The sequence below is a fragment of the Syngnathus typhle genome, linkage group LG4 (genome assembly GCF_033458585.1).
Source record: "Syngnathus typhle isolate RoL2023-S1 ecotype Sweden linkage group LG4, RoL_Styp_1.0, whole genome shotgun sequence".
Taxonomy (NCBI): domain Eukaryota; kingdom Metazoa; phylum Chordata; class Actinopteri; order Syngnathiformes; family Syngnathidae; genus Syngnathus; species Syngnathus typhle.
Genome location: NC_083741.1, coordinates 16,717,790 through 16,740,294, shown reverse-complemented (window position 1 = coordinate 16,740,294; position 22,505 = coordinate 16,717,790). Strand labels below are relative to the sequence as shown.

The window sequence follows — 22,505 nt, the reverse complement described above, 5'->3', positions numbered from 1 at the left end:
AGATACTATTATTATCAATTCTAATACACTGAAATGAACGCGGGATCCATTTGTATGGCTTAACACTCAAGCTGGCAATGAAAATGAAATGTTCCATCATGTGAGGAAAGGAAAATGACGTACAAAGCTCTATTTAAGAATGCGTAGCTCTTTTCCGCTTTCCACCAGTAGGTGTCAGTGCCGTCACTTTCACTCACCAAAACAAGAAAACAAACATGGCGTCCCTCTGCAGCGACGAGTGGCTAGCAATCTGCGATAAATTTACCAACGCCCAAAACTTTACCGAAGTAAAATCCCGAACCGACCCAGAAAATGACCCCTATCGCTCCAAGTACAAAGCCAGAGACCTCCTCCGGGAGATCCATTGTTCGCTGAAGAGTTTCGATGCCGGTGATGGGGAGGAAGATGCCGGGGCGCAGGGCGGTGACCAACCTCCGACCGAGCTGCCGGTGGACGGTCAGCTCGAGGGAATGTTCGAGCGGGGCTCCAGCGGCGACTCGCCAACCGGACAAAGGACGGCGAGGCTCGCGGCTGTGGAATATTACCTGGGCGTGAACCATGTGGACACGGAGGAGCTGTCGGCAGGCCAAGAGCACTTAACGAACTGCATGAAACTGCTGGAGAAATGCAGAGTGTCGAACGAAAATGTGTCTTTATTCATCCATGTCCGGGTAAATAGCTCTCCTGGGAAGATGCCAGTTGTGTGCCGTTATTTATTTCATGAAATCGGATTATTATATTCCAATCTTTTAATTGAGTAGCTGGCTAATTGCTTCAAATACGTGGATGTAAATATTAGGTTTCTTGTCCAATTGGATTTCAGCTAATGTGTTGCCATCTGATAATCACTATTGTTGCCTTAGCAACAAGTCTGCTTTTAAATTCCCCTCATGTTTATTGTAATGTTAAAGAGTTCAGTCAACCCCCCCACGCCCCAAAATAAAGGTACATCAACCATAAAACTGAAAACTGTGATAGTCAAAACCCCAACGGAAAGTAAATGCGTCATTCCAGTAGTAGAGATGATGATTTCTGCTAACCTGGTTCAGGTTAGGATAACCAACCACTTTGTTTTTGTGCGATTCCAGAACCAACTGGGTATCCTCTGGGCAGGTCGGGGGGAAACTGAGACTGCACAGGGATTCCTGGAAATGGCCGAAGCAATCTACCTGCGTTATATGAAGGAGGTAAAGTTGTTTGTATTTCCGCCATGACAGCAGTTTAAATCAAATGAAATAAAAAATGACAGGATGGAAGTCCTCCCACTGATCTGGTGGAGTATTTTACTACCAACGAGAAGCTGCTGACACATCAGGAAAAGAACAAAAAGTAGGTCTTTTTTTTTTGTATCCTAAATGAATTTTTTTTTTCTTTTGCCTTTCAGTTCTTATATTCAGCTCTTCTTTTACCAGGTTCGAATTGGCCTACACACACACAATGTATTACCTTGCTCAGGTCTATCAAAACCTTGGTGAGTCTTGCTTTTTTTTCTAAAATGATTTTGTGTGGTGGAAAGTAACACAAGTGTCTTGCCAGGTCAAACGGAGCGAGCTGCCATCTATTGCCACAGCACCCTGCAGAGACAGCTGCAGTTAGGTCAGTTCAATCCAATAGAGTGGGCTCTCAATGCCGCTACGCTGTCACAGTATTACATCACAAAGGTGAGCCCCCCCGTGGATATAACTTAGTTGTTTCTAATCTTATAAACGCACATTTGTGATTGTTTTGTGTGATCTGCAGTGCGCACATAATTGTCAGCTTGTCAGTGCGAGTCACAAGGTTCGTGTGTGCTATACCCTCAGGGGCGATACATGGAGAGTCGACACTGCCTCTCAGCAGCCACCGTTATATCTGGTTTAGCGGGAGATGTTCCCTCGGAGGCTGCCGCGCAAGAGAGTGAGTGTTTGTGTTTCTTCCTCGGGTCTGAGCATATTAGCAGCACACAAGCTGTTTTGTGGGAGATGGTAAAGCGGCGTTATCACCTGACCCACTATGATGCACATATGCTTCTTGATTTTTTCTTTTACGTCATCTATAAATGACATTTAATTCAATTACTCTTAGTAACTTGTGATCAGCACATTTCAAATTGAAATAAATGGATCTACTCTTCTCAGGTGAGGTAGAGAGCGAGCGTCGGGATCAGCTGAGGCAAAAGCGAGCCGAGATTGCAAGATGCTGGATCAAATACTGTCTCATTCTCCTTGAAGATGCCAAGAAAGCGCTGGAGGTGATGAAATCTCTCGCCTCCTTGTGTGCAGCCTAAATTACGACGATTATTTCGGCAACATCCTCTTTGTGTGTGGTTGCGCTTCTTTGTGAGCAGGACAACATTGGGGAGCTGGATACTGATCTTCAGGAGGAGTTGAAAAGGAAGAGGAGGCTTGAGGTGGAGGAAGAAGAAAAGGGCAGGAAGAGCGCTCAGTTGTTTGGCTCCGAGGACACTTTTGATTCGATCGCAAGCATGGAGGAGAAGGTCTCTGCGTGCATATGTTGTCTTTTTACGTTTCGATCTTGGTGATAATATTCCACCATAAGATTTACCTTTGTTATATTTGTGCATATTTGAACATACAAAAAGATTCATTCGTCTTCTTAATCTCAGTTAAATAGGATCAAAATATTTGACTGAAAATGATCATATTGTGCCGATTGGGATTTCCAGGTGAGCTGCTTGCTCCCACTGGACTTCACCGAGGCCAGGAATGTATTTTTGGTGGGACAGAACTATGTCACACAGGTACTGCAAGGTCATCATGCACTCACAATGCAATACTCACCTATTGTCTTTGATAGACTAATGAAAACTATGAATGCAAATGGAGCCAAGTGTGTTGTACAGTAAATTGAATGTAATTTGTTTTTTCATTTGTGTTTGCGCTTCCTCCCAGGCTAAGGAGTACTTTCAGATGGACGGCTATGTGACGGACCATGTTGAGATCCTGCAGGATCACAGCTCACTCTTCCGGGCTCTGGCCTTCTTTGAGGAGGACGTGGAGCGACGCTGCAAGATGCACAAACGACGTGTTGATTTGCTGGAGACCATCTGTCTCGGTACCCTTGTCACCCGAGTTGCATTTACTGTCCCTTTTTTGACCCGGTTTTGAAATGAATGCATGCGCCCGCCTCTCCATAGAACTGAACGCCCAGTACTACCTCATGATCCGCAGACAGTTGATGTTTGAGCTGGCCGAGACCTACAACGAAATGATGGACTTGAAGCTGACTCTGGCGAACAGATTGGCTGACACACAGTCTCTTGATAGCCACAACATAAAGAAATTCAACAGTCTATGCATTGCCTCCAACAAGTGAGTGTTTAAATATGAGCAGGTTTGCGGCAGTTTTCAACTCCACCAAAGAGCCTACTCGAAATGTTTATTCTATATTTATAAGGATCATTTAGGATAACAAGTGAGTCTGAGAATTTTTTGTGATCATAGTTTACAGTTTAAAGTAAATGATTGACTCAGTAACTTTGAATCTCCTCCTCTCCAGGTACTACCAGATGTTCCTGGATTCTCTGCGCTCTCCAGAGGGGAAATTTCCCGAGCACATGGAGACGGAGGTGATCCGACCGGCCCTGGTGGCCCGCTTCCGAATGGCCCGAATGCACAGCCGCATGATTTGCTCTCTCCCGAGTACACAGCTGGACAACCTCAACAACTCACTGGAAAACTACAAGTATGTCGATACGGAGCTTCATTTGGTAAATCCGCACAATTCAATGGGCGACCGATAAGGTAGCTGCAGTTGAATCTTAGCTTCGGCAACGAGGAGTACAAATTGTTGTATTGTCGTAAATTTACAATGTGGCATTTTGTCTACTCAAAACTTACTTAGTTTTATTGTCTTTCCCCAGATTGTGCTAGTAATGTTTTTTTTTTTTCTTCCAGTGAGTCATGGATTAAGCATACGTCCCAAAATTCCAGATAATTCTGAAGAGTTTATACCCCTTGTCTTCCAGATACGTTGTAGAGTACTGTGAGGCCCACCCCGAAGCCGCTGCCGTTGTGGAGACGGAGCTGGAATTGAGTAAGGAGATGGTCGGCCTGCTTCCTCTTAAAATAAACCGCCTCAAAGCGAGGATGGCCGCTAACAACTAAATTTGGGGCAATTCAGCATTTCAATTGATCATTTATCGTTCGTGCCGTCTGTGCATGCTATGTGCAGTTCAGTGAATGATCACATGCAAAACAAAAAAACATTTATTCCCATCTTCATAACCTTGCGCACATGTACCTTGAAAGGCATTCTTACTTTTCTGGGCTTGCCATTGGTCCGGCAGTATGCTGGGCGGGATAAGGCCTGGTGAGCTGCACAAGAAATCTGATCTTAAAATGAGCGAATTCCGCCATGGAAATTGAAAAATAAAATAAAAATACATGACCCTTTTAATATCAACTGTAGGCTAACATTTACATATTATGAAAAGTCACATCTTAAGCGCCTTGTATATAACGAAATGTATTTAAGACTCGTTCTGTCGTCACAGTTAACAAATATAAAAATAAAACCACTAGACCAATTAGTCAGTTGGACGATTTCATCATTAATCAAGCAGTATTTTGCCGATTAAACACAAATCTAGTCTTTCTCTCCCATAAAACAGCTGTCCCGTGTTGGAAAAACTCAGAATGATGTTCTTACCCTTTCTGTCCGTTAGAGGGCGCGCTGACTCCAGTCAGTCCAATAAACATGTCTTCTGAGACAGTGAGGGTATTGTGCCAAATATTTTGGCATCACGAATTAGTGCCGCAGAAACTTTAGCAGCTTCTGCTTCTCACTGTCAACAGCAAGCAAAACACTATATACTAACATTTCCTGAACATTTGACCTGTTTACAATACGTCGTCCTTTAGTGTTTAATTTTGCAACAGCAAGGGATTTTTAAACAAAAAGCATTAAACTAAAAAGCCGATGAATCAGTTAATCATTTTCTTTCTGGCAAATAACGTCATTTGTGCTGGCCTTAAAAAATTCACACCATTCAGGGTCTAGTCATGATGAATGAATTAACGTGACCTCTTTCACTTTCACTGCCTCTTGAGGGTCAAACACTTAAAATAGTTGAAGGCCTTCCTACATTTTGCTTTGTAAAATCTCAGTGTGTCCCTCCCCATCCTAATAGAATCATGTTCATGTAAATAATGTATGCAATGATAATAAATGATACATGCCATTAACATGGGTCTTTAATGATCTTCTGAACGCAGCCATTTTTTGTACCATTTTCTGTGGGGGAAGGGAAACTTTGCTGTTTGCATGTTCAGGTGAAGGTTAACCATCACACCATCATTTGAGCTAAAAAGTCCCTTGCTGACTTTATCAAGGTTTCTCTCTCTCTATATATATATATATTTCGTCAGCGGAATGGATTGCAAGAGACGCCTGATCCGACCGCAAGACCTTTGACTGAATTCACGGTGCTTCCTCTTTAAGATGAATTTAATAAATTGCCTTGGAACATAGCCACTGATATAATATAATACAACAAAATTATCTTCATGTAAAAACAAAAACACTAGACTGAGTCAAAGTCAACTGGTGATGTTTCATCCTGCTGATGGTGGGGAAAAAAAAGACTCAACCTCCCACATGAAATGGCAAATGAGTCTAAACGATTAAAACATCAGCCTGTGTGACAATTGCTAAGTTTAAACTTCTTGACCATTGTGAGGAAGAAGCAGCTGCATGTGGTGCTTGTTGAAAAGTTTCGCAAACGTGTCACTTCCAGTTAACACTTATCTGGGTGTAAGCAAGAAAGTCATTTTAGGTTCATGGCCAACATTTAGCGGTTATTTCGTCATCAATGAGTAGCGGTTGAACCCTTTAAAGCTGTGACATTACTTCATGTGTGTTACTGATAGAAGACAACGTGCTATTTCCAGATTGATGTTACCACTTCCTGCAACTTGATGTTGATGTGTCAGCTGAGACAAATTCTCGATTGAGTGATGAATGGTAACATGCGTTGACAGAGACTTGGAAGTATGGAGGATCAAGAATTATTTTGTTTGTAGCTGTCTCCGTTGGATTAATTTATTTAGAAGAAATGAAAACAGCAATTCTCAAAGTACGGTGGAAAAATATGATAAAGGGATACCGTTTTTTTTTTTTGTAAAATTGTTTTACTCTTTGTTGCAAATTTCTCCTGTTTTGGTCTGTGGGTAAATTATACTTGCTTTTTTTACACTCACATTTGAAGCAGAACAACTGTAGACATTAAGAGGTTCACCTTTTAACTAGAAGTGTCAATTAATTATTTCCCACTTTAATAATTGAATAATAGTTTAGAGACATTTTCTAACTTTGTTTTTTATATTTGTTTTGTGCTTGTCAAACTAGTCAGTACAGATTACAAACTTTTTATCTCTTCTTTGTCTTCCCGCCCAGTATTGGAACTATCTGTCAATTAAAGCCTTAATCTAGCCAAATTCTTTCTTGTGGTATTTCCTTTTATGCAGTTAGATTCAGATAACATCTTGTTGATTTGAGAAGGTAAAAGTTTCCACTGAAGATGCTAAGTTCTTTTTTTAACACCAAAACACTTTAGGAAGCCATGACGCAGTCAGAGGGTTGAGCTTATTCGGGGGAGTGTGTGTATGTGTGTCAGTGAGTGTGTTTGTGTGTCAGACATTTGAACTCCGTCTTCAGGCCTGGAAAGAAGTATTTTTGTTCTCTTTTGTTGTTGTGGCTTGAAACAGGGAATGGCTTGGGTCCTCTTCATCGCGACCTGCTGCCTCATTGGCCTACATGTAGAAGGTAATTTGGAATTTGTTGAGATGTCAGTGGAGGTAGTTTGCTGGTACAAGCCAGCGTCCTCTTGCGAGCGTCTGTAGCTGACATGTTAAAATGAGCAATTATCACTCACAATTTACGAATACAATTGCCGTCCATTTTTGTGTAAAAAAACTCAAAATAAATTTAATAAATAAAAAATAAAAATTAAATTCTCAAAATTTGATTCTCCCCTGATACAGGATGGCCCTTTGCATTTGAAACTTGAGAAATGTCAATTCAATATTTGAAGTTTTCAAACATCTTCATGTTTCAGATACCCTAAAAAGACATACGTTGACATATTTGTTTTCCTTTCACAGCCCACCATGTATTTACATGTACATTGTACATGTAGTTTGAGTATTTTTGTCACGTCAGCGTTCCATTCTGATTCATGTTTATTGTAATTCCGGACTTTATTATTCATTTTACGCCCAGTTTATGTTGGAACGCGGCTCTACCATTTGTGTTTACTAAGTTTTGTTCCTGGTGGGAAACCGAATTGGAAATGAATATGTTTGTGAAAGGCCGCTAAACTAAAAAGATAAAAGGTTTTACTGCTCGGTCGTGGGTGTTCCAACATAAATTCTTCATCCAGGCACCCTCAGGAGATACATAATCATGACATGTTATGTTTTTGATCTCAACTCTCAATTGGAAAGAACAAAAGATTTTCCACATATTTCAGTCAGAAATAAACCTCACTGTTTTGGCGTAATTGTGATGCTGCTTTTCATTAGTAAACAAAAGAGCTCATTTATTTAATTTACTTCAAAAAATACAGACAAGCCACATTGTATTGAGAAAACACCATGTCGCCATAACTTCCACCCAACAAATGTTACTTCACCATGTTGCAGAGTACTTTTGTAACCTCCTAAAAATCTCCAAGTTGCATTAAGTAAAAAAAAAAAAAAATTGAACATCTAATCCTGTTTTTATTAGGAGCGCCCAGAACTGCCGTGTATAAATTTGTCAGGTGTCGGCCTGAGGGTGATCTTACCAACTGCGTGACTCAACAAAGTCCACAGATGGAGTGGAGTCCAGACCTGCCGACCAAACTTCCTCCTTCTAGTGCAGAGTACCTGTAAGTAGTCAGGGGTTATTATTGTAGAAAAATATTTGTAATTTGTGGTGGCCTAGAAATCCACTGTATCATAGTGAGACCTTTGTAACATTTTGGTGAACAGAGGGGCAAAATATTTGTTACGAGGTTAATGCTAAGTCACTGCTAACACTCAATGCACAATAGTGGTGAAAGTCTTCTTAATTTGTGTCATGATAGTATTGCGTTGCCCCCCCTAGTGGCCAAGTTGCACACACCAGAAGTTGCAACAAATTAATCATAAAGCAAAACGGCTTAGTTCCTTCTTCTTCTTTTATGAAAGAGTTGTTATTGAACAAAACTGTGTGTGTGTGTCTGTCTGTGTCATTTCCCCTTTTGGATTTTTCTGAAATGACGCAGATAACATCAGTTCATCACCTCAAAGGAAACGATGACACTTACTAGTACATCAAATCACATTTCATCTCGCTGCTTCTGTGTTGAAATCACTGAAGAGCGTACTCAAATCTGTCATGGAAAATATGTTTTCCTATTTTAGGCCTAGTTCATGGTCTATTTCGAGGTCAGCTATTGGGGGAAGATGGTAATGTGCGGTAAACAGGTTTCAATCATTTCCACTCGAAATTCTTACAAGATGTGTTCTTGACTTTCGTTTTCTGACTCGATGCCCCGTACGATGGGGCTTTTTTTTCGACACACAAAGCGACAAAACTCACATTTGTTGGCTGGCCCTGAACAGGAAGCCAAAGGGAAGCATCGACAGGAAGTCGACTGTGACGCAGGGTAGCCTGCCGTTTCTGGTCTATTGTCAAGTATGAGTGAATGCGGCACACTCCATCAAATTGAGTTTGATTAAAGTGGCACTATTTTGTAAAGAACAAAAGGGGTCAATTGACGAAGTGCCAGTTTAAAGTCTCGTGTTAGGAAATATGAAAAACAAGATCACACGCAATTTTGATGACTTGCTGTATGAACAGTGCTGGAAACGTCGGTTTAAAAAAAGTACTTATAGTTACTTGATCCAAAAAGTAACTGCGTTAGGGTTTGAATTGAATTAGTTTATAATAAAAGTAACTAGTTACCAGAGAAAGCAACTGTTTGCGTTACTGTAAAATAAGTTGCGATATGTCAAAGAATTTGGATATGGAATTTGAACAAAAGTAAACATTTCAACAACATAAAGTGTATTTAACTCTGTAGTCTTAATTCAATAAATCAAACTCACAATCTCAGATAACGTGTCTGTTAGACATTCTGTACTTAAAGTATTTCCTTCCAAACTACTTTTAACTTGTTTACTGCTTTACTGAAGTCTTTGAAAGATGCTCCAGTCAAGTACAACAATTAATATGCCTCAAAATGAAACGGAATGACCTTGAGTAAAAATTGGAACATGACCTTGACTTCAACAAGTATTCATGTGAAAGATACATTGTTTTGCTATTCATTTCTGCACATCATGTAAAATTATAAAACATTAGCCTACTTGAGCTCTGTATTGAGGACACGTGATGAGTGAGAATCTAAATTCAACTATTGCTCTTTTTGAATAGTTTGATCAAGCATTCTAAAAAGACCAAACTGTCTGACATCATTGTTTATTCCAGTGATGCCCAGCCAGTGGATGAGGAAGAGGGTTCAGCAAGCACGAGCGAGTCCATTGAGGTTGAACAACCTGAGGACGGTTCTGGTTATGAGGGTTCTGCTGGTCCATTTTGGATGGACTACACCGTGGATAGGAATATCAAACAGGAGATTGGCTCCGGCGAGTCCTTGACAGACACGGAGCAGTACGGTGAGTGAATGGAACCTCTCGCCATCGGTGTACTTGACTCGAGCTGATTTCTGACTTGTCTCCTTCTAGCTGGCCGAAAAGACTTCAGGCGGTTCCTCGGCAGTTCGTGGCAGGACCAAAACAAAGCTGCTGAGCGGGAAGAGCTGGAGGAGCCTTTTCTTCAGTTGTAGAGTTGACAAACTGCTCTTCTTTTCACACTGTTATGTCAAACTAAAAATCACCTGATGGCCACAAACATATTGATACTGCTTTTGACTGCAGCTGTGCTTTCTGTAAACAAAGAAGTAGACGTAATATAATTTCTGTTCCAATTAACATTTTTAATAAGCTTGTTGAACACATAACATATTCTTTAAGGCTTTAGTCACTTTAAATTTATACCTAGGAAGGATTGTGTAATACTTTGAAGGGAATTTACGCTGCGCAAGACTTAACATGATAATTGGCCAATCCCCTCAGGAAAAGATGGGCATTGAGTCATATTCAAAGTATGTATTTTGGGCATAACACTTTGTGTTTTAAAGCAGGATTAAATTTTAACAAGAGTTTGTATCATTGGTTGTCATATCTGCTTCCCCTATATTATATTAGCTATAGAGTTTCTATATTGTTTATATTGCTGAACTGGAGCTGACTTTGGGCGAGAGGCTTGGCACACCCTGGACTGGTCGCCAATCAATCACAACACACATTGATGGACAATTTAACAATTTAAATGAACCCTCACATTTTCGCACATTAAGTACCCGGATGAAACCAAACCAGACAAAGGGAGAACATGTCATGCAAACCTCACACAGGAAGGCCTGAATGGATTTTTCTTTGTGTTGCCTTGCAAAAAGTCAGGAAATGCAAAGGTTTCCACCAACCGCTAACATTTATCAGCATAAGTAAGGGAAATTCAGAAACAATAAATACTATCATAATATAGGTTGTTTAATAATAATTAAGTTTCTCATTATTTAATAAAACAAAATATAACAAAAGCTATACTGTACAAAAAAATATTATTTTCCAATAAGTCAATTATTTAAATAGATAGATGATTATAAAGCTACAAATTAAAAATACATTTGACATTTTTTGGGAGAATAGTTTATGCAGTTAATGTAGTTCCTGTCTTTGACTAACCAGTGAACCAACACATAAACGAAAAGGTCAAAAGGCTTTTAACAAAAGGCTGGTTAAAAAAAAAAAAAAAAAATTACATAAGTCCTTCTTTATCGACTTCTCTTTATGACTGGATATGTGATCAAGCCAAACACACAACACAGTAACGGCTAAAGTAGTTGTGTGATTTAGCAAGCTCAAGTACTTCAATGTAAATGATGCTTGCTTTAGGTGCTTCTTTTCAGTTTAAAATTGATGATTAGCTCCTTAATTTTTAGTTAAGATCCAGGAAGATACCGTTACATCATTGGAAACAATACATTCACCTGAACCTGCTGGACTCTGTAAGAAAATCTAAAAGCAAAAATTATAGTCAAAATGATGACCTGTCATTTTATTTTTTTTTTTTTTTCTTCAGAAAACATGAAAAATTGAACCAAGTGGCCTATTGATTATATCATATGAATGATAAAAAGAGATGAATTTAATGATCTGCTCCAATTTTAGTAGATGTTTATCAAAGAAATATACAACTTTTGTCCAAATATGACTGAGGCCATCATTTTAGGAAGGTGATATTAACCCATCTGAAAAGTTTTCTACATATATTTTACATGTCACATGGACTACAGCAAGCCACATCTTTCAGATCCTCTACTGGCCATGGGGAGGCCAAAAGTAAGTTCATCTTTTCAAAATTAAAAATAAAAATAACAATTGAGAGGGACCATCACATTTATATTGGTTTTTCAAAAATCTTTGAAACCAGATTTGTAAAGATCATTGACTAAGTAGGCTCGTCCAAAATCACGTGACCGTCTCTGCGACCACGCACGCACTAGCAGCCGCATGACACGCGTCACGTGACTGTCGGTCTCGAGTGCGCGACGCCCGGTTGACGCGCACGCGCACGGGCTACAACTGAGCGAGGATAGCCTGTTAGCTTCAACTGTACTTGACGGCCGAGATGGTGAGTGCGAAAACAACCACTTGACTTTTGCTTTTTGCACCATATCAACAAGACCAATCCAAAAATTCTTTACCAGGTCGTAATGCAACGTGGCTTGAAAGCGACTGTTTTGCTTTTTTTTTTTCCCTCCCCGTTTTTAAAGCTGACAGAGAAGCTAGCAGTGTTGGTCGAGTTAGCAAAGTGAGAGGCCGCCTGTGGTGGATACATGTCTTGAAGTCTGCTCGTTAACTAAGTTAGTTGGATTGTGCACGTGTTTGCTGTCACTTGTGATGCTGTCAAGAAGTTGCTTCAAATGTCATGATGATTCACTGAAATATACATGCACTGCAGTGCACCAGGTATTAACTAACCCAAAGTGGGCGAATGTGCATCCTAAACCAAACCTTCCTGACTTAAGTCTGTCGAAGTGTTTTTTTATTTATTTTTGTTTTCTTCTACACTGCCAAATCTTTGATAACTGGTCTGATAGCTTTTGGAATAACCACGCCCCCTCCCACTCCACCCTGAGACTTCTGATTGTCGTCTCCTGACATCCTGGTGACACATTGTGACATATTTGTGTTAGTGTGTGTTATTCATTGTTATTTAGCGAGGATTTTACAATTTTGTTAGTCACATTTCTTTCCGTGAAATGCTTTTATGAATCATCTGAAGAGTATTTGACATGACTTGCATGTTGACTTGTAAAGTAAGAGATTTAAGTTTAAATGTAACTTATTGAAAGTCAGATGCAGCCTTTAGTGGCTTAAAAGTGAAATGAGAGTTAACGTTGACAAATCTGAATAATTAGGCTTAATATGTGTATGTAGTTTCTAGATTCATGTATAAAAAGCCAGTATGGTAAGGTATCATTATTATTAAATCCTTTGCGGCAATAAAAATATTTTGGAAAACAATATAAATATTCACTTCAAGACTCCTGGTAGCTGGTTTATATTCTAATATTCTATCAGATCATCACTTTTCCAAGCCCCTGTCCATATGATGGCTGTCATTAGGAACTTTAAAACAAAACAACAACCTTGCTCTTCCGCTTTTCTCAGCATGGCATCGGTGCACTCAGAGCCAACAAACAATGTGCTATAAAGCAGCCACGCGGACGAGCTATCGAAAAGGAAGATGAGTGTTTGTTAGCTTGTAGAGCTCATATGGCTGAGTCACTCGCTGGTCCTCTGTTTTGTCCTTGTGTCACCATATAACGTTTTGTGCTGTACTTTCAGAGTTTCCTGGGGGGTCTGTTCGGGCCAGTGTGTGAGATTGATATCCTGCTCAACGATGCAGAGAGCCGGAAGACGGCGGAACTCAAGACAGAAGATGGAAAGATGGAGAAACATTATATGTTCTATGACGGGGAATCTGTATCTGGCAAGGTAACCTGATCTGTCATCTGACTTTTTGTTCATTTTTTTATTGATCCTTCAAATATTCCTTACATTATTGTAGTGAATACAAACTCAATCAAATTTAAACTAAAAGAAATGTAAATTTTACATTTTTGTGTCAACAAACATAAGTGAATCATCATTTCAAGAAATGTTTGTACTGCAGGTGAATCTAACTGTGAAGCAGGGAGCAAAAAGACTCGAGCACCAGGGCATCCGCATCGAGTTTGTCGGACAGATCGGTGAGCACGTTATGGTATTTTACTTGCTAAACCGAGAATTACAGATTTGAAAATGTGTCCACTAAATACCCCCTGATAGTTTGTAATTAAAGACCATGATGCCCTCCTTTTGATTTCAGAGCTGTTTTCAGACAAAAGCAACACACACGAGTTTGTGGATCTGGTGAAAGAATTGGCATTGCCGGGAGAGCTCACCCAGAACAGAAGCTACGACTTTGAGTTCATGCAGGTGGAGAAGCCCTACGAGTCGTACATCGGCGCTAACGTCAGGCTAAGGTTGTCTCACGGCGCTGTTTTTATACTTTTTTTTTTCCTAAGCTAGGAAAATGTTTTTTTTTTTTTTTCTTCAGCTGTCATGTGAATGATGTGCTCAAACAAGCAGATGGTTAATGAAGCTTCCTCGCCTTGATGTTCATCTAGGTATTTTCTGAGGGTGACAATAGTCCGTCGGCTGTCGGATCTGGTGAAGGAGTACGAACTGATAGTCCACCAGCTAGCCACCTACCCGGATATCAACAACTCTATCAAGATGGAGGTCGGAATAGAAGACTGCCTTCACATTGAGTTTGAATACAATAAATCCAAGTAAGACAAGCGCCACCATAATCGCTGTTTGGTGACTTGGTTGAGCCATGAACAATATCTGTCTTGTTGCTAGGTACCATCTAAAGGATGTCATTGTTGGGAAGATCTACTTCTTATTGGTTAGGATCAAGATCCAACATATGGAGCTGCAGCTCATCAAGAAGGAGGTCACAGGCATAGGTGAGCATTCAAAGTTTGTGTTCATTTTGTTGTTTTGGTGTGGCGCTGGAAAAGTGTGAGAATAAAGTGACATCCAAGACCTAAGGTTTTCCGTCTTCTGTGCATAATATTACCCTCAAAGGTCCCAGCACAACCACGGAGACAGATACGGTTGCAAAGTATGAGATCATGGATGGAGCCCCTGTTAAAGGCGAATCAATCCCCATCAGACTCTTTCTGGCAGGTAAGTTCAATTCCTCATAACATTTGAATCAAAACAATCTGTGAACATAAGGATGAGCTCAAACCTATAAGAAAAATGCTAGATGGAAACAGAATGGGATCCATTTTCCAGGTTTATGAGATATGAGCTTTTGCATTACGTTTGACCAGGGTACGACTTAACAGTCACCATGCGGGACGTCAACAAGAAGTTCTCTGTACGCTACTTCCTCAATCTGGTTTTAGTGGACGAAGAAGATAGAAGATACTTCAAGCAGCAGGTCAAAATCATCAGCACAGCTTTTCCATTCGACGCAAGTTCTCACTATTGGCAATGTGTTTGTTTGTGCCCGCAGGAGATTGTTTTGTGGAGGAAAGCCCCAGAGAAGATGAGAAAACGAAACTTCCTCCAGCGTTACGAGTCCCCGGATTCCCAAACTCAATCTGTTAATGTGGAGCAGCCCGAGATGTGAGGGCTCGAAATGAAAAGAACCTTAAAAAAACACGCACGCACACGCACACACACTAACAGGACTCTTCACTCGAGAGCAGTCAGCGGTGTGACAGCTGCCCGCTTGAAGTGCATACACGAATGCGCACTTGACGACATCTCCTGTCACCTCAGCTTCAAACGTGAGCTCTCCTTCCACCACACGCTTGTTTGGACACAGGCGCACACAATCTGCTGAATGCCTGACGTCATGACGACAACAAAGACAGCAACTGCTTGTAGCTTCTTTGCTAACAGGGGTTTCATTTGCTTGCATCACCTAGTCGGGAACCATCCACTACTATGATATGCTGGTGTTCTTATCTGACGGATACATGTACTTTGTGCTTCCTGACTGCTTTGTGACTTGCCAACCACCGTGCGTGACACTACAGCACTCTCTGTGAGCCATCTTATAGGGAGACACCGACACTAGTAAATATCTTGCTCAAAGAAAAGCTGCTCCCCAGAAATGTCACCTGTGTTCAGAGCTGAGAAACAAATGCCCATCATTGTTTTTTTTTTAATCCTGTAATTTGTTTCCAGTTTTTGAGTTTTCAGATTGGAGAGCAGCATGATCTTTCTGATAACGGTTCTTTATAGATGAATACATAACATGATGCGGTTTCCACAGTTTGGCTTGATGTCTGGAGTTATGACAGATTATCCACCATTTATAAAGTCCATTAGTAATCTCGGGGGCATTTTTGGTATGCATCTGCTCGCATCTAGACATACATGGCAGTTTTAGTTGCATGTCGGCCAAATGTTTTCCGTTAATAACATTCAGTGTAATAATTCTGCTCAAGTCAGCTGTTGCAAGCACTCTATAAATACACAACTATATTTCACTGTGATGCTTTCATTTCAACATTTGAACGGTTGTATGATGTCAGCAAACCCATTTGATGGGGAATTAGCCCATAAGCTCTGTGTTGCACAAAGGTGCTAAAATGTCCACTTTATCTGGTATGAGAAACTCAATTGCCATTTATATGCTGTATTACATGTTTTAATTGGAACTATGCGTTTGTCTTCTCATGTGCAATGTCATGACTCCACAAGTTTCATAAAGTTTGAAACACTCATGTCTATTGTTGAGCCTATGTTGCTACACTCAACAGTAAAATGTGAATTTTATTCCTAAATTTGGGAACGATATATATGCAAGATATTTTTTTCTTGCTGCCATACTCCGTTTGTTATTCCAATCTTGTTGGCTATCCTTTAAATACCTGCAAAGTTAAAGAAAACACTCCTCCATATGTGCATGGTCTCTTTTCACAACAAACCATATGAACAATGTGTATGTACAGTATAGACATTAAACCCTTAAAAAATAAAAATGAATGAAGCAAATTCATATTGACAATATATGGAGTCATTATACATAGTTTGTTTCAAAAGATTAACCAAATGCTTTTTAGATTAATACTTTTTAACATGTTTTAGGTAAAGATTGTGTATTTCAAATAAATGTACACAAACAGAGTCGTAATCATCCAATTGGCTTTGCTGAAGGCCGACTCATTAAATATGCAAAATCCACGGGAAGTGACTAGATATTCCAATTTAGACATCACCAATTATTTGTAACCTTGAAAATACACAGCCATTTTACTTTGTTCAAAAATACATTTCTTAAATATAAGGATACAAACATAAGTATTTTTCTTCGACAAATATTTGATAAGCTCCTTTTGTCACTATTTTTAACACAGGCATCTTTATGGACAGCTAGGCGTAAACTGGTCCTGTCCCACGTTGGCGCATAGCAGGAAGAGAAATGTGTCCTCTAGTCATGTTAGCAGTCTGTTTTCATAAGACTTAAGACTTATGGCGCCTCGTTAACGTCGTGCATTTTCGCAGTCCCAGTTGGGCAGTGTAAATAAGATAGGCTGGAAATAAACGATGTCGGTGAACCGGTGTTTCTATATGTTTTCTTGGCTTCGTCGCCATGTTAATACTCGAACAGCTCGCCTGGCCAGTAGTAGCTGTCATGCGTCTTCTCGCTCTGTTTCGTTGCATAGAGAGCACCCGATGTGTGCCGTGGTTAGCAGCAGAAATTGTTCTTCATCCTCCAAACCTCCGGACACATCTCTTTTTGTTCCTCTCACGCTGAAGACCGACCGGGCTGCTGAAGGGTCTGTGGGAGCGGAGCTGACCCAGCCTCTGGATAAAAGTAAATAAACTCAAGATGAACCCAAAAAGATAAACCAATATGTATTAGCTATATTAAGATTTTTCTTAATAAACCAAATTTTGGAAATAAATGCCTAAATTAATGCAACAAACACCGAATGGCTCTTGATACAAAAAATATATATATATATTTGCGTTTTGTGTTCTTTTTTTTAGATGAACTTTTGAAAATTGTGAACCGTTTTTACAAGAGGAAAGAGATGCAGAAGCTGGCTGCAGAAAATGGACTGGATGGTGAGAATAAGACCCTTGTATTGAATTTGACGCCATTTTATTAATCTGTCAAATTATCCCTAATTTGCTTTAAAGAGACCCAAAGACTACTCAATAGAATGCTATTTTGTAAGATCAGTCTGTTGTAAAACATTGACTTTTCCCAAGCAGAATGAATCTGTTCATAATATGTTCATATTAATTTAACTTATTTAACACTTCTATCTACGGTGAAAGTGAAAGACTTTCTGTGTTTATGCAGCACGACTCTTCCACCAGGCCTTTATCAACTTTAGGAAATATATCTTGGAGGTGACATCACTACCCGCCGATCTGCACATTATTCTCAGCGACATTTCTTGCGGAGCAGGTTTGTCCCCCAAAATATCAAATATGTATATATATATAGAAAATGGATGGAAGGAATGAAAAAATACTACGGTGATTAATTTTTTTGGGTGCTGTTTACCCCAAGGTCACATCGATGACATCTACCCATACTTTATGCGACACGCCAAGCAGATATTTCCCATGCTCGAATGTATGGATGACCTGAGGAAGATCTCCGACCTCAGAGTTCCTGCCAACTGGTAAACATACACCATACATACAGTGAGGGGCAAACCGATTAATGTTGTCATTTTGAAGAAACGTATGAGCTCCAAATGAAAAATAATCTTGAAATATTTCACCCTCATAAAGTTTCACATTTCTATTAAACTTTCAACAGAAGTTTTCATCAGTTTTAATTGAGTTGCACTGAACACGTGTGTTCTTGAGGTACCCGGAGGCCCGAGCCATCCAGAGGAAGGTCATCTTTCACGCTGGCCCCACCAACAGCGGCAAAACCTACCACGCCATCCAACGCTACTTGGCTGCAAAGTCAGGGGTCTACTGCGGACCCCTCAAACTTCTCGCCCATGAGATCTTCGAGAAGAGCAACGAGGCGGTACGTATAGCTTCCTCTGTTTGGTAAATTCATGGATTAAGACTGCGGTGTGGTCTCAATATGATTTGTTTGTCTGTTCTCAGGGTGTGCCTTGTGACTTGGTGACTGGTGAGGAGAGGACATTTGTGGACAGTGAAGGTCGAATGTCTGCTCATGTGGCCTGCACAATCGAAATGTGCAGCGTCACAACGCCATGTGAGTACGTTGCGTGTGTGCACAGTGCCACATTACCCATGGATTTTTATTTTTTGCTTGAGATGACTTTTTTGCTCATTTAAAATGAACAGAATTGCTTTAACACAATATTTTATTTTAATTCCATAAACGAATGAACTTCTCCTGATTACATCCAAATGTAAGTTTAATCAAGTCACTGTATTTATTGTTTTATAGATGAAGTGGCTGTGATTGATGAAATTCAAATGATCAGGGATCTTTCTCGTGGCTGGGCCTGGACCAGAGCTCTGCTAGGTTGGTCTCGCAAACACGCGCGCATGAAAATACAGCCACGAAAGCACACACAATATGTCAACATTACTCGGGCATGAAAATACACTTCAAATACAAAATGACCACGATCAGGGTTCAGTTGAGTTTTCAAATGCTTGTTGTTCTTAACACTACTCCGTGCCACGTTTATTTAGGGCTATGAGTGATGTGTGCGCACAGGTCTCTGTGCGGAGGAGATTCATGTGTGCGGGGAACCTGCTGCCATCGAATTTGTCCGAGAGCTGATGTACACCACTGGAGAGGAAGTGGAGGTGAGTCGTATTTACTGTATCCATTCACTGGACATCTTCAAAATCTAACAAGAGCCAATAAAAAAAAAAAAAGCTGCACGTTATATCCTGAGAGATGTCAAAATAACTTTTCATACATACTGGCTTTGGTTTTGTACAGTCTACCCACTCAAGTGTCTCTCTCTCTCTCCAGGTCCACACCTACGAGCGCTTAACACCATTCTCCATCCTGAACAGCGCCGTGGAGTCTCTGGACAAACTGAGACCAGGCGATTGCATCGTGTGCTTCAGTAAAAACGACATCTACTCCATAAGCAGGCAGATTGAAGCCAGAGGGCAGGAATGTGCTGTCATTTATGGAAGTTTACCTCCAGGTGAGTACACCTGTCTGAGACACTTTGCTTTATCTCAAAGTGCATCGTCGAGAAAAAAGAAATCATGTTGAGTTCGAAAACAGTTTCGCTAAGATTAAGCCGCATTTTTCAGGCACCAAACTCTCTCAGGCCAAGAAGTTCAACGACCCCGATGACCCCTGCAAAATTTTGGTAGCAACGGATGCAATCGGAATGGGCCTCAATTTGTGAGTGTGTTCATTCATTCTGTTTGTTCCCGCAAATTACGAAAAGACGACAAGATTTTAGCCCACCGTTTTCTTCCCTCCAGGAGCATCAAACGCATCATCTTCAACAGTCTGGTGAAGCCCAACGTCAACGAAAAAGGGGAGAAGCAAATGGAGACCATCAGCACGTCACAGGCTCTCCAGATTGCCGGGCGAGCTGGAAGGTCAGTCTCGTTTTTTTATGCTGTTGATTTTGTTTGATTTTCCGCATTGTCTTTTCCTCCAGGTACTCCTCCAAGTTCAAAGAGGGGCAGGTTACCACCATGCACAGAGATGATCTTCCAATCCTGAAGGAGATACTTAGTCACAAAGTGGAGCCCATTGAGGTTGAGAAATAATCTTTATTCTTATTTTTAGTCTCCATACTAAAGTTGCAATAAGACTGTGTTTCTTCTTAGACTGCAGGTCTTCACCCCACCGCAGAGCAGATTGAGATGTTTGCTTATCATCTACCTGATGCTACTCTCTCTAACCTTGTTGTAAGTAACTACTAAAGCTGAAATTGACTTTTAGTTTTATTGAGATCTGATTTTTTTTTTCTCCCCCTCTTTTAAACAGGACATTTTTGTGAGCCTCTCCCAAGTGGACGGTCTGTATTTTGTCTGCAACATTGACGACTTTAAGTTCCTGGCAGACATGATTCAGCACATCCCCCTCAACTTGAGGTCTCGCTATGTTTTCTGCACGGCTCCCATCAACAAGAAGCAGCCTTTCGTGTGCACGTCTTTCTTAAAGGTAAGTACGGGCAATGGACTTCTGCTTTATGGGGATTTGCCAAAGTATTTTTCTGGTTTGAAGCACACAGATCCCTTTAAATCCCCCAAAGTGTGATTGTCAAGTGTAAAGTGAAAATCTTTACTGTCACGCCTCTGATTCTCCTTCCTGTTTCTCTCTCAGTTTGCCCGGCAGTTCAGCCGGGATGAACCCTTGACCTTCGATTGGGTTTGTCGCCATATCAACTGGCCTCTGGCTCCACCCAAAAACATAAAAGACCTGGTTCACCTGGAAGCTGTTCACGACGTGTTGGATCTTTACCTCTGGTTAAGGTAATTTAGTGGATGATGCAGGTCATGTTGGGAAGCTCTCAACTGATTATCATCATTGACCATGTATTATTTGTCAAGGATTTTAGATTATAGATTAAATCACACGTTATTATTTCATGAACGTTTTGATATTTCCTTCACGCTAATCCTCTATGTTGCTTCTTGACTAGTTACCGTTTCATGGAAATGTTTCCTGATACTGCCTTGGTGCGAGAAATTCAACAGGAATTGGACACCACCATCCAAGAGGGTGTCCGGAACATCACCCGTCTCATCCGAGCCACAAATCCGGCCATCACTGGCCCGCTCCAGATGCAGAAAAATAGTGACCAAACCGGCGCCACTGGTAGCCCTTCATCAGGAGTTCGAAGAGGTCCAAGCACTTTGAGACGCTCGGGACAGGCCGTGGACAGCTCACTGACGAGCCGCCTGGTGAGAGACGGACTCTTGACGTCCGAGATGTTGCAACAGTTGGAAAGGGAGTGGTCTAAAGGACAAAAAAAGGAGTCCACCAATCAGAGTGAATTAAATCTTAAAATGAACAATAATGGCAACAAAGACAGTAAGAGGAAAAAGAGAAAATGAACCATCATCTAGGACATCAGGTGAGCTGGACTGAAGGTTTTTTTCTTTTTTTTTTTTTTTTTTTTTTAAATGTTCCCCTACCCAATAGAAAATAGACGTGTAAGTCTTTATTGGATAAGAAACCTGCGAACGTCACACTTCTAACAATGTATGTGCAAAAGTATATTTTCACCCCACAACCAGTGAATGGAGCAGTCAAATTATACAATTATGAATTACAATATTTAGAATAGTTCCTTAATAAAAAATAATGTTTTGTATGAAAACAGGTGTGTAGATAGTTGTTTTTTTGCTCATGTTATTATACCTTAAGAATCTAATATCCGCCCGTGCCTGCGTACAAGGTTTGTTTTTCGGGTCTGGTCACATGATGTAAACAATGCGAGACTTGAGGGCAGTTACGACGTTAAGTTCAGTTGCCAGCAGAGGGCGGCATTGGCCAAAAAGTGGTTCATTCGTGACCAGCAATTTGTTATGACAAGCTTACTGTCGGAGAAAAGGAAAGAAATTGAGGCTTTATCGACTTATGAATACGAAGTGTCAATCTTTGAACATTTTAAAATGTGTGAAAAGGTATATTTGGAATTTAAACCAAGCCATACTGATGGTGTTTCATAGCATTTATGATAATAATTCCCTACATATGCTTATACACAGGATATAGAAATAGTATTCCCATGGTTTACTAATATTGAGAGGTGCTTATAAGTTTAAACTGTGACCCAGTGTCATGCAGTTGGCCATGTTGCAACTTGACTTTGGTAAGACTGTGGGCATGTGCTATGATACTGGTCAACCCCAGCAGAATGTACCATTTTTGCAATCGGGATAAAGCTTTTTGTTGCTGTCACGCAGCTTAGCTGTGGGTCAACAATGGCAAACGATCATCAGAAAAGAACTGGACCGAGTGCATTCACAAAAAGTCAGCATTATACATATACTGCTATCTAACCTGAGTCTGAGATTTTAGCAGAATACTGAAAAACGCAAATACCTTGACACAACAGAAATAACAATCATTTGTCTCTAGGTCAAGTCTATTTACCACCCCCATACCCAAAAATGTGAAGATGGAATCATTATCATAAAGACTACAATACTTTATTCATCAATATTTTTCCAGTTTTTTCAGACCCTCCAGAAGAGAACTATTTATAACAAGTCTACACACCCCGTTCAAATACCAGTTTTTGTTAAATAAAAAAAGAGACCAGGGTAGTACTTTTGAAATCGTTTAGCTTCATTAGTGTGACCTGTATAACTTGCAAAAGGAACTCTGCAAGAGGGTGATGATGTTGTTGCACAAGTGTGCACACCCTCTTTAAAAAAAAAAAAGTTTTTTAATGA

General features: G+C 40.4%; 4 protein-coding genes across 4 annotated transcripts; all 4 read left to right on the top strand.

Moving 5' to 3' along the window:
* Window positions 1-183: 183 nt before the first annotated feature.
* Window positions 184-5,186, top strand: kifbp (kinesin family binding protein). The gene is made up of 13 exons (XM_061275966.1): window positions 184-671; window positions 1,089-1,187; window positions 1,250-1,329; window positions 1,413-1,471; window positions 1,537-1,661; window positions 1,803-1,896; window positions 2,118-2,230; window positions 2,327-2,476; window positions 2,666-2,740; window positions 2,892-3,054; window positions 3,137-3,311; window positions 3,499-3,684; window positions 3,968-5,186. Exons 1-13 carry the CDS (start codon window positions 216-218, stop codon window positions 4,104-4,106), a joined length of 1,914 nt encoding a protein of 637 aa, XP_061131950.1. The 5' UTR covers window positions 184-215; the 3' UTR covers window positions 4,107-5,186.
* A 1,418-nt stretch (window positions 5,187-6,604) lies between these two features.
* LOC133152404 (serglycin-like) lies at window positions 6,605-10,196 on the top strand. Its single transcript, XM_061275969.1, has 4 exons — window positions 6,605-6,765; window positions 7,729-7,870; window positions 9,457-9,644; window positions 9,714-10,196. Exons 1-4 carry the CDS (start codon window positions 6,711-6,713, stop codon window positions 9,812-9,814), a joined length of 486 nt encoding a protein of 161 aa, XP_061131953.1. The 5' UTR covers window positions 6,605-6,710; the 3' UTR covers window positions 9,815-10,196.
* A 1,408-nt stretch (window positions 10,197-11,604) lies between these two features.
* On the top strand, window positions 11,605-15,892 carry vps26a (VPS26, retromer complex component A). Its single transcript, XM_061277107.1, has 9 exons — window positions 11,605-11,724; window positions 12,945-13,094; window positions 13,273-13,348; window positions 13,468-13,624; window positions 13,769-13,933; window positions 14,007-14,113; window positions 14,235-14,336; window positions 14,486-14,595; window positions 14,671-15,892. The coding sequence occupies exons 1-9, from the start codon at window positions 11,722-11,724 to the stop codon at window positions 14,785-14,787; spliced, it is 987 nt and encodes a 328-aa protein (XP_061133091.1). The 5' UTR covers window positions 11,605-11,721; the 3' UTR covers window positions 14,788-15,892.
* Window positions 15,893-16,557: 665 nt separating this feature from the next.
* Window positions 16,558-21,424, top strand: supv3l1 (SUV3-like helicase). The gene is made up of 16 exons (XM_061277274.1): window positions 16,558-16,986; window positions 17,163-17,240; window positions 17,482-17,589; window positions 17,695-17,809; window positions 18,000-18,168; window positions 18,252-18,363; window positions 18,562-18,639; window positions 18,838-18,929; window positions 19,102-19,282; window positions 19,395-19,488; window positions 19,572-19,691; window positions 19,754-19,853; window positions 19,926-20,006; window positions 20,086-20,262; window positions 20,425-20,573; window positions 20,744-21,424. The coding sequence occupies exons 1-16, from the start codon at window positions 16,716-16,718 to the stop codon at window positions 21,156-21,158; spliced, it is 2,340 nt and encodes a 779-aa protein (XP_061133258.1). The 5' UTR covers window positions 16,558-16,715; the 3' UTR covers window positions 21,159-21,424.
* The last annotated feature ends 1,081 nt before the right edge of the window (window positions 21,425-22,505 follow it).